Source organism: Gossypium arboreum, chromosome 11, assembly GCF_025698485.1.
Source record: "Gossypium arboreum isolate Shixiya-1 chromosome 11, ASM2569848v2, whole genome shotgun sequence".
Classification (NCBI taxonomy): domain Eukaryota; kingdom Viridiplantae; phylum Streptophyta; class Magnoliopsida; order Malvales; family Malvaceae; genus Gossypium; species Gossypium arboreum.
The window spans coordinates 1,552,160-1,565,560 of record NC_069080.1 but is presented as its reverse complement, the minus strand read 5'-3'; the positions used below and the strand labels follow the sequence as shown (position 1 = coordinate 1,565,560).

The window sequence follows — 13,401 nt, the reverse complement described above, 5'->3', positions numbered from 1 at the left end:
GAAATCATCTAAACTAATTTAGTTTTCTATTTTGTAGATTTTGCTACATTTTCAAATTGGTACTTAAAACTTTTTTATCCAATTAGTTACTTGAATTTTGCTTTTTGTTTAAATTGGTACTTAAATTTGACTTCATTTTAAATTAGCTCAAATATCAATTTAAACTATTTGGGTACCAAATTGAATAAAAATTTATATATTTATATTTTACAAATAAAACATCGATGAAATTAATTTAATAAAATCAAAATTTTCTCCCAAATTTAGTTCATAATTAATACGCTATCAAATAATATACCTAATAATTAAAATTATTTTAAAGTAATTTTCTTGGCTTTCTTTTTCAATTTTCTATTGAGTATGGTCAGAGATGATCATAGGCCGAGCCGTAATTTCAAACTCGTTTGATAAGTTTGGGTCTGGCTGTCTTGAAAATAAGCTTAAAATTTTGCCTAAGCTCGACTCAGCTCGTTTGTATAAAAATAAATTTAAAAATATAAAATATCAAATACACTAAACCATTAAAATAAATGTTTCACATTTAAAGAATTCTTGATAGAGTGCAATGGTTACATTATGTATTAATATAATAAACAGTAAAATATAAATTTAGTACTTGATCTTATTCACTCTTCCCAGATTAGTACTTAAGTTCTTTTTTAAACAACTTTAAGCTTAAAACATGTGACAATACCAGACAACAACACGTGCCGTTTCATCTCCTGCTTATTTAATATATTTGTAGTAGAGCTTACATTAGTTATTAATTGATAAAATAGAATTAGCATTTGATCATATCTAATAGATTTAAGGTTTAAAAAAATTATAAAACTTATTTATATATATTTATTTTTCCATAGAGAATCTATATGATATCTTTTCTGTTTTTTTTATATAAAAATTTAAAAATCTTAAATCTATTAAATATGGTCAAATACTAATCCTACTCTATCTTAAAGACTGAATTAAATTAATAACTAATGTAAACTCTATTATTTTAAAATCATATTTATTCTATCTAAAAGCTTCAATAAATACCTAATGCAAATTAACTTTATTGTTCTATGAAATCACATATAGGAAAATTTTTCTTTTTTGTTATTGAATTCTCTTTTGCTTTTCGTTTTTTTTTTTCTGAATTAAGGTAAGATGAAATTTGATCCTTACGGTGTAAACAATTATGAAATAGGGTCTTCAAGTTCATCGAATTTACCACCGCTGTCGTTCACTGTTAATAACCGGCAGTCGATTCCATTTATTGATTTGAATCAATCCATGAATTGGCGGCGGATTGATGATGCTTATCAACCTTTTGAATTCACTCCTATGGATTTTCACTCAATTTCCACTCCATTTCGTATTTTTCAACCCAAAACCCATCGTTATCCTTCTTATGGCTTACCAACGCGAACCAGCCTGGACCATATTCCTCTATGGGATTGTGGTGGTGGTGACCGTGGTGGCTTTTTTGATTAGGAGAAAACAAAGCCGGTTTATAATAATTGCATGGATCCTTACAATCTTGGTATGGTTTATATGTAACACGTGTGGATTATCTCATTATATGGATGCTTTTAAATTAACACTAACCTATGTCATATAAAATCATTAACCATATCTATTATTTAAAAATTCCATAAATTTAATTATAATAAGATCTAATCTTAGATATTATCATATATGTATATATGTCATATTTAATTAAGTAAATTTATTGTTAAAATTTTGTTATGTTGAGGGTTTTGATCTTTCGAATCATCAAATCCCTAAATAAGTTATAGAATCTCGATTTAAATTAAATTTTGTTAAGAAGACACTTACATTTTGTTAACTTACTTTAGGCATTTGGACTTTTCCCAAAACTAAGAGATAAAATATCAATTTGACCCACAATACCAATTTGTCGTGGAATTCAACCATCTTAAATATTTATTGATACAAATTTTCATTGACGATTGTCTTTAAATGCACTTAAAGCTTGAATTTCCATAATGTTTTGTTTTTGGTATCAAATTGCAGGGCCTCATTCCCTTGAATCTGATTTTCTGCTACCTAGAAATTACAATACGAATCAAGTTCCATTCAGCAACCCATATGAGAATCCACTAAGTTGGCATGGCATTACTCCAAGTGACCCTATACCTTCCATAAAAACTTCACCTGGGATTGCTTTTAGACCACCACCACCATCACCCGTTGATGCATTTTCTTCGGCAAACGATACCCTCTCGTTCAAAAATCTTAATAACGGCATCAATGGAATCGATAAAAACTCGACTGGCAAACCATCAGTAGCCGAAAAGCTTTCAAAACCACCAAATATGTTCTCTAAAGGAGCATCAACTTCTTATGATGAATCTCCATTTCGAACTTCCAAGCCTGTTTTCGTGCAGGATGCAAAGAAACACGAAATACTTGATCGTGATCGTGGTAGAGCACATAATTATCTGCCTATGAAGTTTTCAGACGTCGTTAAACTTCCTCCACGGAAACCATCGGGTAGTATCAGAATGAGTGTTGAAAATGGGAAAGTAAAAGATGGTTCAACCTCCCCTTCAAAATTCAATTTGTTCCCTACTTTACCAACTAGAAAACGATCCAATCTTCGAAAAATGGATCTGAACAAAGATTATTCTTTATTCAGTCAGTCATTGGATGAGTTTGATAAGGAGACTTCCCTTCAACAAGGTTTTGCAGAAGGTAAATTCGAGGCCGGTGTTGCTGATTTTTATACGAAGACGAATTGTGATTCTACTAAGCATTCTAATTTCTTAAGCAAGAGATCATTTTCTAGTTACGGTGATAGTATTTTGTTAGAAAGAATGCTTGTATTATCTGATATGCTTCTGTCTTGGTGTTCGGATCATACGTATGAATTAGAGGAAAAAGATCAGAAATCCTTGGAGAAAATAATCAACAATCTTCATACATGCATGTCGAAAAGTATCAGACAAGAACCATCATTGTTTAGTGGTCTTTCCGAGGCAGGTGTAGCCGATTTTCATACGAAGGCGAATCATATCCGCAGTGATTTTAATCCCTTAAGTAGATCATTTTGGAGGGTTAACCATAAGATTATGATAGATAGAATGCTTAGCTTATCAGATTTTCTTCTGTCTCTTTGTTCCAATTATACGTATGAATTAGAGGAAAACGAGCACAAATCGTTCGAGGAAATAATCAACAATCTTCATACGTGCATTTCGAAAAATATTGTACGAGATTCAGCATTGGTTAGTGAGCTTTCTGATTCTATTCCGAGTCAGAAACGAGAAGAGAAGGGCAATCATTCTGTTTCCATCGATAGTGACTTGAAGCTGAAAATTGATAAGACCGCTGAGGTCAATACTTATTTGATTCAATATCATTTGAATGTACATTTATATTCTAATCTCTTGCTTGTTTGGTAATTTACAGAATATAAAGAAGATCCTTATGGAGGATTATAATGTGAAAGAAGAGAAAGATCCACAAGTTCGGTTTTACAAGACTTTATGGCTCGAAGCAGAAGCTGCTTTATGTTCCGTAAATTGCATGACTCGCTTTATCAACACCAAGACCGAAATCGAAAAATCTAAATTGGACGATGAAAAAGGTTAAAATTTTAGATTTTCTTCATCTTTTTTTTGTGGGAAGATCTTTCATTTTATTTATCTTGTTTTTGATTTGTCAAAAGGTTCATCCGATGAGGACGAAACGTCGAGTTTCGAGCTTAACGAGAACGATGAGTCATCTAAGACCATTGAACCACTAGCAACAGCTTGTGATGACGAGGTTGATAAATCATTTAAGCTCGAAAGCGGATTGACCCAACTGGTTTCTGGTTTCGCTAGTGACTCGAGTTTCAAGCTTAACGAGAAGGATAAGTTATCTTGTGATGATGAGGTTGATAACTCCACTGAAACAGCTTGCGATACTGATGATGAAGTTTCACAGCATCAAGACTTCAACTTTGGTCATGCTGGAGAACAATCGGAGGTGGGGGACTTTAATGTCCAGTACGGTTGCACGGTACGGCCTGGTAGTAGTTCCGGAATCGGTGATCAACCCACTACAAATTGGTATGACGACTCGTCTACTGACTGGGAACATGTCTCAAACGAGGAGGATTTGTTTTCGTTTTAAATGCCTTCTAAAATTCATGTTAAATTTTGCTATTTACTATTTTTCGAAATTTAATTACTTTTAATCCATTAAATCAATTTTATACTTATACTTTTAAATTTTAAAATTTCGATACTAATATAAATAATAATTATTATTGTATTAATTAGATTTTTAGTAAATATTATGTTTGTTACATTAAATTTTTAGAAATAATAGAATTTAACCATTATTTTGTTTTTCTTTACACCAATTCTTAAAACTTGAATATTTATGTAATTTTTTAAAGCAGAAATTAGTAACAGAGATGGTGATAATGAAATTAGAGAAAATTGTCTCAAAATTTTATAACAAATAAAAAAAAAAGTCGATCTGAGCCACACATTAGATGGTAAACTAGCTCAACTGCGATGACTAAAATGTGGATACTAATTCCGATAACTCATCGACAACAGCCAACAAGACTGACCGGCTGGCCAGCAAGACGAGAATACCTGAAGTGGTAAGGTCCATAATAGCACTCACAATGTCTCCCTAAGTAGGTAATCCGACTCATGAGCAGGTCTACATGTACGTTAATTTAAAGAACAAATAATTTTAACGAGATGAACAAAATAATATAGTAATTACACATGACCCATATATACCTCATATCAAGAACAGTTTGGTCTAAGATCTAATTTATTCAAATTTTTTTATAAAGAGACTAAAATATAATTCGACTTTTAATATAATTACCCTCTCAAACGAAATAAAAGAGAGAGAGTTGAAAATTGATCGTCTTTACACGTATTTGATTATTGACGACTTTCGCCTATGAAAAGAACATCAAGGTTTAGCTGTCATAAGATTTTGAAATAGCGCTTCTTTGCACTTTCGAAGAGAGAATTAAGTTAAAACTTGATATTAAGACATATACCAATGCATACTCTGCAAGCTACACTAAGCATAGACATGTTTCAAGCTTTAAAGAAACAAAGCCTGTGATCTTCGATCTTCATTCAAAATCACTTGAAAATAAGAGTAACTTGTACCCAAACTTTAGCAAAAGGAGGAGCTTATAGACACAAAATGGAGAGAGTTTCTTCAAAATCTAGAAGGCTGACCCTTAGGGATCCTCACTTGCCTTTGAGATTTCCAAGTCTCAACATGCTCTGAAGCATCACAATGTAACACCCAAAACTCACATGGTGCAGCTGAATCACAAACATAGCAGTAACACTGCATTCAAACACAGAACCCCAAATTACAAAATTTCTCAAAAATCAAGATAAATCCGCCATTAAAGTAAAAAAAGAAAAAGGATTGTTCTTTTGCATATATATTACCAGGTGACAATGTCTGTCATGTGGTGTAGTATCAAATGGAAATTGCAAACATAGATGCCTTGAATGTGGATAATCTCTACAAGCCACCTAAACCCAAAAAAAAAAATCATTTTAGGGTTTATTTTCTAGGGGAAATAATAATACCCAGAGCACAAAAATTGAACTGATTTGAAGTTTTTATTCCAATCAAGTGTACGACCATGTTAACAAGAATTTGAATTTAAGTAACAAAAACAGAGAAAAAGAACCTGGCCCTTCTCGGCGACGACGGAGAGATCAGCCTCATCGCCGTCGTTGACGGCGGAAAGCTTAGCAATGTCGATGGAGTTAAAAGGATTAAAATCAAGAATAAAGCAATCCTCAGTCTCTTCAACCCGTTTCATATCAACGATCTTCTTCAAACAAAATATAGATCTCAACGGACTTTGATGATCCTCTGGGTCTTCATTATTTTCATTATTCCTTTGCTTTTTGTACGTAGGGTTCTTTAATGTCATACCTTTCTCCGCCGATGAAGGTACTATTACTACATTTTCCGCCATTGTCGTTCCCTTTTTGCTTGATTTTCTTCGTTTTCCCATTGATCCTTGTGTGCTTCCCTGATTTAACTGTCGATTTAAACCCTTCTTTATTTTCTTCATGATTATAAGGGAAGGAAAATTTGAAATCTTGAATTGAATAAGGAATTTGAAAGACAACCGTTGGCTGGGAGGGGTTTGGGGGGCGCTTTAGATCCCTCTAAAACCCATACAAGCATTTGAATTAATTCCCCGTAATAAAAGCCTAAAATCTGTAAGTGGATCGTTTGTTTTGAAAAGAGATAAATTAATATTTAATCCTTGAATTTGAAAGTTTTTTCAGTTTGATCCTTAAATTTCAATTCCGTTAAAATGTCAGAACTTCAGAATTTTTCATATAATCACTTGATTTTCTTTTGAACTTTTCAAAATTGTATATTTTCTTATATATTAGACTTCAGGTAATATTTTTAAAATTTTTAGAATATTAATAAAAAATTGTCGTTTATCAAATAACTTTCTTAATATTTTATTTTCTTAAAACTCAAATTATTATGTGTGAATGATTTTAAAATTCATTTCACTTTAATTTATTAAGTAATTTATACTTATTTCTTTTAATAATTCATTTATTAGAAGTTAAAAATATCACTTAATTATTTGATTTTTTTATTTGATTAACGATGTTAAATGACCGCTTAAAAGAGGAAATGATAAATTTTAAAATTATCATAATAATAATTTTAACGCTTAACACTAATAGATTATGTCAATTTAGTATTAATTTTAAAAATTTAATCCTTATCGTTTACATATTATTTGATTTGGTATGTTCTTTTTAATTTTACTTTTATTTGTTACCTCTTCACTTAAAAACTAATTTATCAATTAAATTTAATCGAAAATATACAAAAAAATACAATATGTAAATATTGAGCATTGATTTTTTAAAATCAATACTAAATTAACTTAATTTATAAATATTGAGGGTTCGTAACTGTTGATAAATAATTGAATAATAATTTTATAACTTAATTATTAATTGTACGATTACCTCAGTAACCTTAAAAAATACATAATTTATGGGCTTGGGCCTAACCAACCCTTCAAACCAGTACTAGTTCCCCTTCTTTGCACATAAGCACAAGCCGAACACCACTTCTGCAACAAGGAAGTGGCGTCATCAACATGTCATGGCCGCCACAATCAATAAACAAATCCCTACCCAACGCCAAATCCATTTTCTTCAACCTTCCAAAGCCAACACCTTGTCTTCCCGACGTATTTCTCACTGCAATTTCTCTTCTTTTCTTCATCTCCTCCACTAAACGCAATCCTTCTTTTGCCAAGTTCCTTCCTTTCGTTTCTTCAGACCGACGTCGTTTTCTCAAAATCCCATCCATGTCTCACTCTCGACCCCCCTTCGCAACCCCACAAGCCCTCTCCGATTGGCTCAAACCACGGTTACCTTCCGACTTGTTAGCTTCGTGGGGGGTCAAGCCTGGAACCAAAAACGTTCACAACCTCTGGCTAGAACTCTCCGAAGGCGAAACGTCGCTCGTCGATTCATCCCCTCCACTCCGTACGGTTAACGTCGTTACGGTTCGTCTGATGGGGAAAGACGACCTCGTCCTCGTTGAATCTCGACAACAATTGTCTGACGGTAGCTTCAGGGATCGTTTTAGACCTCTGTCGGAAAAAATGAAGCCCAATGAAACCGTTGAAGAAGCCGTGGCTCGTGCCGTGAAAGAAGAGCTTGGTTCGGTAATTGATCCTGGGTCGGTCAGAATCGTGCCGGGTTCTTATATAAAGAAACTAGAGGAGCGTAATTCGGCGTCGTATCCGGGTTTGCCGGCGCGCTACGTTTTGCATTCGGTAGACGCGTGGGTTGAAGGTTTGCCGGAGGAAGATTTTTGTACTGATGAACAAGAGGAGTACCAGGATTTGAATGGGACCATGGAATTGGAGAAAGCAGTGTCTGTAAGAAAGCATTTTTGGAAATGGGTTAGTTCTGATTCACTTCATTCTTGAATTTCCACTTATGGAATGAGGAATTTTGGTTTAATTATTTCCAAGTTTTTATGGGTTTTTAGTTTTTGCTGCTTGTTTAATCATGGAATTAAAGTACCCATTTTTTGTGTAGTAAAAAAGGAATATTTGAACTTATATATATGGCAATATACATCAAAACAACAGAGTTTCATATACTGTTGCAATTTTGTATGTATATACTATATACCATTGTTTTTGTATCATTGAATTTATGCCATCATCAGTTTTGATTTACAATAAGCTATTGTTTCAATTGTGGAGCCATTGTAGTTAGATTGTTGAGCTTAGGGACTCGTTTGATAAAATGTTAAAAGTATTAGCTTCTAACTTGATAATCTATGATGGCTGCTAAATCTCTAGTTAGAGTAATGATTATAGGACTAAAATGTCGACAATCAGCACTCTGTATTGCTCGAATTTCATCGAATATACTATCTATGATCTTATGGTCAAATGTCGAGTTAGAGACAAGTTAATTGTACACTATGAATCCTTTCTTCCCATAACGGCTTGAGAGGAGCTCAGTTTCTAGGTCCTTACGTTTAAAGGGTTTATTGAATAAGTTCTTTTGAAGTTGCTTACGAGAACTTGGGAGTATTTTCTCTTTACTTAGGAATTGATTTTTTTAGTTTACAAGAAGCAAGTTGATTTGGTGAACTTTTCTCACTCCTATGGAGCATAGATTTGATGGAAGTACTTTTGGTATCAATTTGAGTAGGGTATAGGAACTTAGAGAACGACCCTTTCGGGTTTTTGCCTGTTGAAGCTGGTACCATTATGGGAACCAATTCTAAAGTTTTAATAAGCATGTATCAACTATACATGGTGCACTGTACGGGTGGCTTGTTATACTTTTAGTGGTTTGCACTGTAAGGGTGCAGAGAGCCGCTACTATGAAGGCGATTCACACCTCATTTCATGATGGTCTCCTTGGAGAGTCTGGTTCTAAGCCTGGTTTAGTATGTGGACTGGATTTGACTCTTTACCTTGAGGAGTGGGCCGAATGGGATTTTGTTATATAGGAGGTTGGTAAGCGTAGGGAGTTGGGATCATTAAGTGAGATTAGACTTGATGTGACTATTGTCCTTGATGGGGACGTGGTGATGGTGCTATGGCATTGCCTGCTAAGCGATGCATTGTTCGCCAAGCTATTTGTAACTGCATGTGACATTCTGGCATAGGGATATAACAAATATATTCAGAGTATCTTTGAAGGTCATATCTGTATGCATCTAAAAGATGTGAGAACTTTAAGAAAAATGAAAAGCCGAAGCAACATAGGTTGAAGTGCTAGACTTTGCCGTTTGCCCTTTCGGGGGAGATTAAAGGTGAAAAGCATAAGTTTTATGAAGTTCCGTAGCCTAGTTCATCGTTCACATTATTAGAACTGATCATCAGGTGACACAAATCACTAGCTTTTTTGATATATCCTTAAAAGTTTGGTCACTTTAGAAAATAGTCCCTCTTTCTCTCTTTTTTTTCTTCTGCTTTTTTCTGATAATAATGTATTTTGTCTGTATTATACATTTTCTTACTGTACAAATCAATTATTAGTTGTAAAATAATTGCAACAAGCAACTAAGATTTTGTCCCAATATCGCTTGATCTCTCTTCCCTTTACAAAAAGATGAGTTTCTTTTAATAAAGGGCTGGCACTTTCTTTCTCCTATCTCTTTTCTCTCTCTATTTATTCAGCAAATGACTCGAGTCATTTCGCAATAATTTGTACATTCATGCCGTGTTTATATATTTTCATGCGACATAACAGTGTTTTAAGGTATTACATGTTTATGTATTCCTATTAAGAATCAAGCAAGAGATCTAAGAAGCGGATGTGTTATTCTTTATCATAATTCTCGGGTTTTTATTTAATCTTTATAAACCATTAATAGTTTGTATCGATAAATATCGATCGGTAATGAAGTGAATATTATCAAATTTATCATGGGCGAAGTTAAAAAATTTTTTTGGTGAGGGTCGAAATTAAATTAAAATTATTACGACAATAAAAATTTAATTTTATCATTTTAGTGGTCTTTTATCTTTATAATTTTTAAAAAAATAAATTAAAATTTTATTATTTTAAAAATAGTAGTGTAAGTTTATTTTTATTAATTTAAAATAAAAGACTTAAATAAAAATATATATATTTTAGGGGTTGGGTTATTGCCACCCCCAATTTCACCCCTGAAATCTATAACTGTTTTAGAGTTGGATACCATGCTTATTACTTTTATGGATGTTATATATATTCAACCTCAACTTGATTTTTATTAGTTTCAAATTTTGAAGGCAAGTGAATAATTAAATATAATTCTTAAAAATACTTAAACATAAAATATAAAAGTTACACATAAATAAGAGTAAATTGATAATTTTATATAGTGAGGTTGGATAGAATAAGGAATTATCGTAATTTGAAATCTATTTCACCTTGCCTCCACTTTTCAAAAAGGAAATTGCCTCATTTAATTGGAATCAATCAAAATCTATTGCATGGTTTGGATTTTGTCATGATTAATAATAATTAGGGGTGTAAATGGATGGTTTAGATTTTGTCATGACTAATAACGATTGTTTTTGTTGGATAATTATTGAATTAAGTTTGAATTTTGTCATATAAATGGATGGTTCAGATTTTGTCATGACTAATAATGTTCGATAATTATTGAGTCGAGCTTGAGTTATTCTTATTGATCGAGTTGAATTCGAGTTTAGTAATACTAGGCTTGAACAGCTCATAAATTTTATCAAACTTTTCATATTTTTATATTATTAAATTATGTTATTACCATTTATATATATTATTAATCTTAAGTTTAATTATCAAGCCGAATAAAAATTAATAAATAAATTTAAGTTTAAATAACTCAATTATATCTCAAATCAAATTCAAGCTTAAAAATAAATATTTGATGGAAATAATATTTAACAGTATTGGAACTACACTCGATTTTTACATCCTAATAACAGCCGAGGATTGTCTATAAATTATTTAAGATGAAGGGTTGATATGGAATTTGATAATTCCTTAACCACCAAAGTTATCGTATTACAGCCTTTCTTTTGCCCTTCTCGATTAGAATCTCATCCACCATTAAAACTCTTTTTAAGCTCAGTGAACGAGGAACGAGCAAAGTAGCAAAGGTGACACAATCCCTCATCTTTCCACGAATAAAAAGCAAAGCTAGTGCCTCATCTTCTTTTTAAAATCCTCCACCATGCATGTGAAAAAGCTAAAAACCAGACCACAATAATCAACATATAAAGATAAGATAAATGGTGAATCATTCTAAACAAAGCTTTTTTCTTTGAATATATCACATTACAATATTGCAATCCTTAAAAGAAGTGAAGAAAAATCCATAGGGGAAAACATATCTATCTATCTATATATATTTACATAACGTATTATCTCACACGGTAGTGGAACACTGAGTCCCTCGATTTGAACTCAATGGACTCGTTGGGACAGTATTAGGTCCAAACGCTATAATAGACACACAGTTAACGTTGAATCGGTAACGGCCGGAAACCCAACTCCCGACTTTCCACCGGAGTTTCCCATTAACTTTCAAGCTCAAAACTATCTTACCAGCGATCTGATCACGTCCAACTTCGTATCCAAAAGACGGAGCCACCGGCAAGGCCGTTCCTTGTAAAAACGCAGTCAACAAGTTGGCTTCTTCATGGTCTTGATAAAACGGAGGAAGAGAGGTATCAACAGTTATTTGTTGACCTTTATATGAAGCGTAAGCTTGTAACTGGTCGTAGTAAATGGCGACTCTTTTGTTTGGGTTTTTAGAGAGGAAAGTGAGTTGGATGGATGAGTTAAGAAGGGAAGGGCGAGTTAAGCTGAGTTGATAGATATCCGCTTGAGTGAGAGAGAACTGTGGTTTGGAAGGGTGAAGGGTTAACCAGATGAGGAAGATGACGGCTAAAAGGAGGGTCAAGAAGGAAGAGAAAGCGAAGAAGAGTTTCTTGTGGTATTTGGAAATGGTGAAACGTCGTCGTTCGGCGCAGTGTTTGGGGGATTTTGAGAAGACTTGAGACATTTGGGAGAGGGTAGAATGCAAGGAAAAGAGATTGAGAAGGTGGGTTTTACAGAGGGAGAAGGTGGCAACGGGCTTTTAATAAATGGAGGAATACAAAAGGGTTAAAATTTGATATAGGTTGCTTTACTATTCATAAATTTAGAATTTAATCTTTATATTTTTATTTCCAAGAATTTAGTCTCTCTACTTATCCCGATTCCAAAATTCAGGTCCAATTGTTTAATATTGTTAACTTTTTATTTTTTATTAAATTGATTGGTGTGACATTTTGAAATTAAAAAAATACTCACTTGGTAGGTGTAACCTAAAAAAAAATGATGTTGTAATGAACCTAAATTTAACAAAAATAAATTTAATAGTATCGTTAATCATTTGACCTAAATTTTAAAATTTGAAAAGTAGAGAGATTAAATACCAAATTTAATAAGAGTACAAGTACTTATGGCATATTTTAACCAATACAAAATCTTTGGGATAAAGCAAAATTTAGTCCTTGATTTTGCAAATTTTATTCAATTAGGTTCTTAAACTCTTTTTGTTCATGTTTAATTCCAAACTTTGACAATTTTTCTCAACATGGTCGATGAAGATGGATTCACCTAAAAATTTAAAAATAATTATACAAAATACTCTTAAAAAATAATTTTTTATTTTTTTTAAAGAGTTTCAAGTGACGGAGTGTCACGCCATAATACCTTAATAGAACCCACGTTCATAGACCAAATTAGAAAATTTTGTCAATTTCTAGAACTAATGTGAATAAAAAAAATAGTAATCAAGATTAAAAAACTTACCAAATTAGGGACTAAATGTTAGTTTATCCTTTTGAGTGGCAGGTCCACTTGGTGGTGGGATTTGGTTAAACAGATATTCACTCTCTCTTTTAACTTCTGGAATGTACCTTTTATTAAGTTGACGATTAAGAATAATTTGGAGTTCAATATAATTATGACTTAGTTCTAATATCACCTCAATAAGTAGAAAAGTGAGATAGGGTGGATCTTAATATGTTTAAGGTCGCATAAATAGTCCAAAAAATGAAAACAAATTGAGGGTGCTAGTAATTGGAATTTTTTTTAATAATTTTAATTATATCTGTTATTTTTAATACATAAATAAAAAAATAATACGTTTAAGAATATTCAAATTCATATCTTTTTATATTATTAAAAATATTCACGCCAATCGAGCGCAATTAAAAATATTAATAAGAAAAAGCTAAAACATGATTACAAATGCTACTCTTGGGCCCTCCACATGCGACAAGCTTGAATTACAAGTTTTATACTTTTTTTCCAAAAGTAAATGGCTTTTTAGTATATACATTACAAACTTGATGATTGT

At 32.4% G+C, this 13,401-nt stretch overlaps 3 protein-coding genes across 3 annotated transcripts; 1 reads left to right on the top strand and 2 right to left on the bottom strand.

The window, feature by feature from the left end:
• Positions 1-4,938: 4,938 nt before the first annotated feature.
• LOC108456065 (uncharacterized) lies at positions 4,939-6,191 on the bottom strand. The gene is made up of 3 exons (XM_017754658.2): positions 5,681-6,191; positions 5,433-5,519; positions 4,939-5,325 (listed from the first exon to the last, which is right to left on the bottom strand). Exons 1-3 carry the CDS (start codon positions 6,071-6,073, stop codon positions 5,191-5,193), a joined length of 615 nt encoding a protein of 204 aa, XP_017610147.1. The 5' UTR covers positions 6,074-6,191; the 3' UTR covers positions 4,939-5,190.
• Positions 6,192-7,052: 861 nt separating this feature from the next.
• On the top strand, positions 7,053-8,242 carry LOC108454866 (uncharacterized). Its single transcript, XM_017753468.2, has one exon. It carries the CDS (start codon positions 7,139-7,141, stop codon positions 7,979-7,981), a length of 843 nt encoding a protein of 280 aa, XP_017608957.1. The 5' UTR covers positions 7,053-7,138; the 3' UTR covers positions 7,982-8,242.
• Positions 8,243-11,292: 3,050 nt separating this feature from the next.
• Positions 11,293-12,137, bottom strand: LOC108456098 (NDR1/HIN1-like protein 26). Its single transcript, XM_017754693.2, has one exon. The coding sequence runs from the start codon at positions 12,055-12,057 to the stop codon at positions 11,419-11,421; it is 639 nt and encodes a 212-aa protein (XP_017610182.1). The 5' UTR covers positions 12,058-12,137; the 3' UTR covers positions 11,293-11,418.
• Between the last annotated feature and the right edge of the window lie 1,264 nt (positions 12,138-13,401).

What these genes read in the sequence shown, in the direction of transcription:
- LOC108456065 (XM_017754658.2), bottom strand. Translation starts at nt 6,073, where the DNA reads ATGAAGAAAATAAAGAAGGGTTTAAATCGACAGTTAAATCAGGGAAGC. An exon ending in TCGTCGCCGAGAAGGGCCAG is followed by an intron (nt 5,520 to 5,680) that starts GTTCTTTTTCTC and finishes TTTTGGGTTTAG; the next exon opens with GTGGCTTGTAGAGATTATCC. An exon ending in ATGACAGACATTGTCACCTG is followed by an intron (nt 5,326 to 5,432) that starts GTAATATATATG and finishes GTTTGAATGCAG; the next exon opens with TGTTACTGCTATGTTTGTGA.
- LOC108454866 (XM_017753468.2), top strand. Translation starts at nt 7,139, where the DNA reads ATGTCATGGCCGCCACAATCAATAAACAAATCCCTACCCAACGCCAAA.
- LOC108456098 (XM_017754693.2), bottom strand. Translation starts at nt 12,057, where the DNA reads ATGTCTCAAGTCTTCTCAAAATCCCCCAAACACTGCGCCGAACGACGA.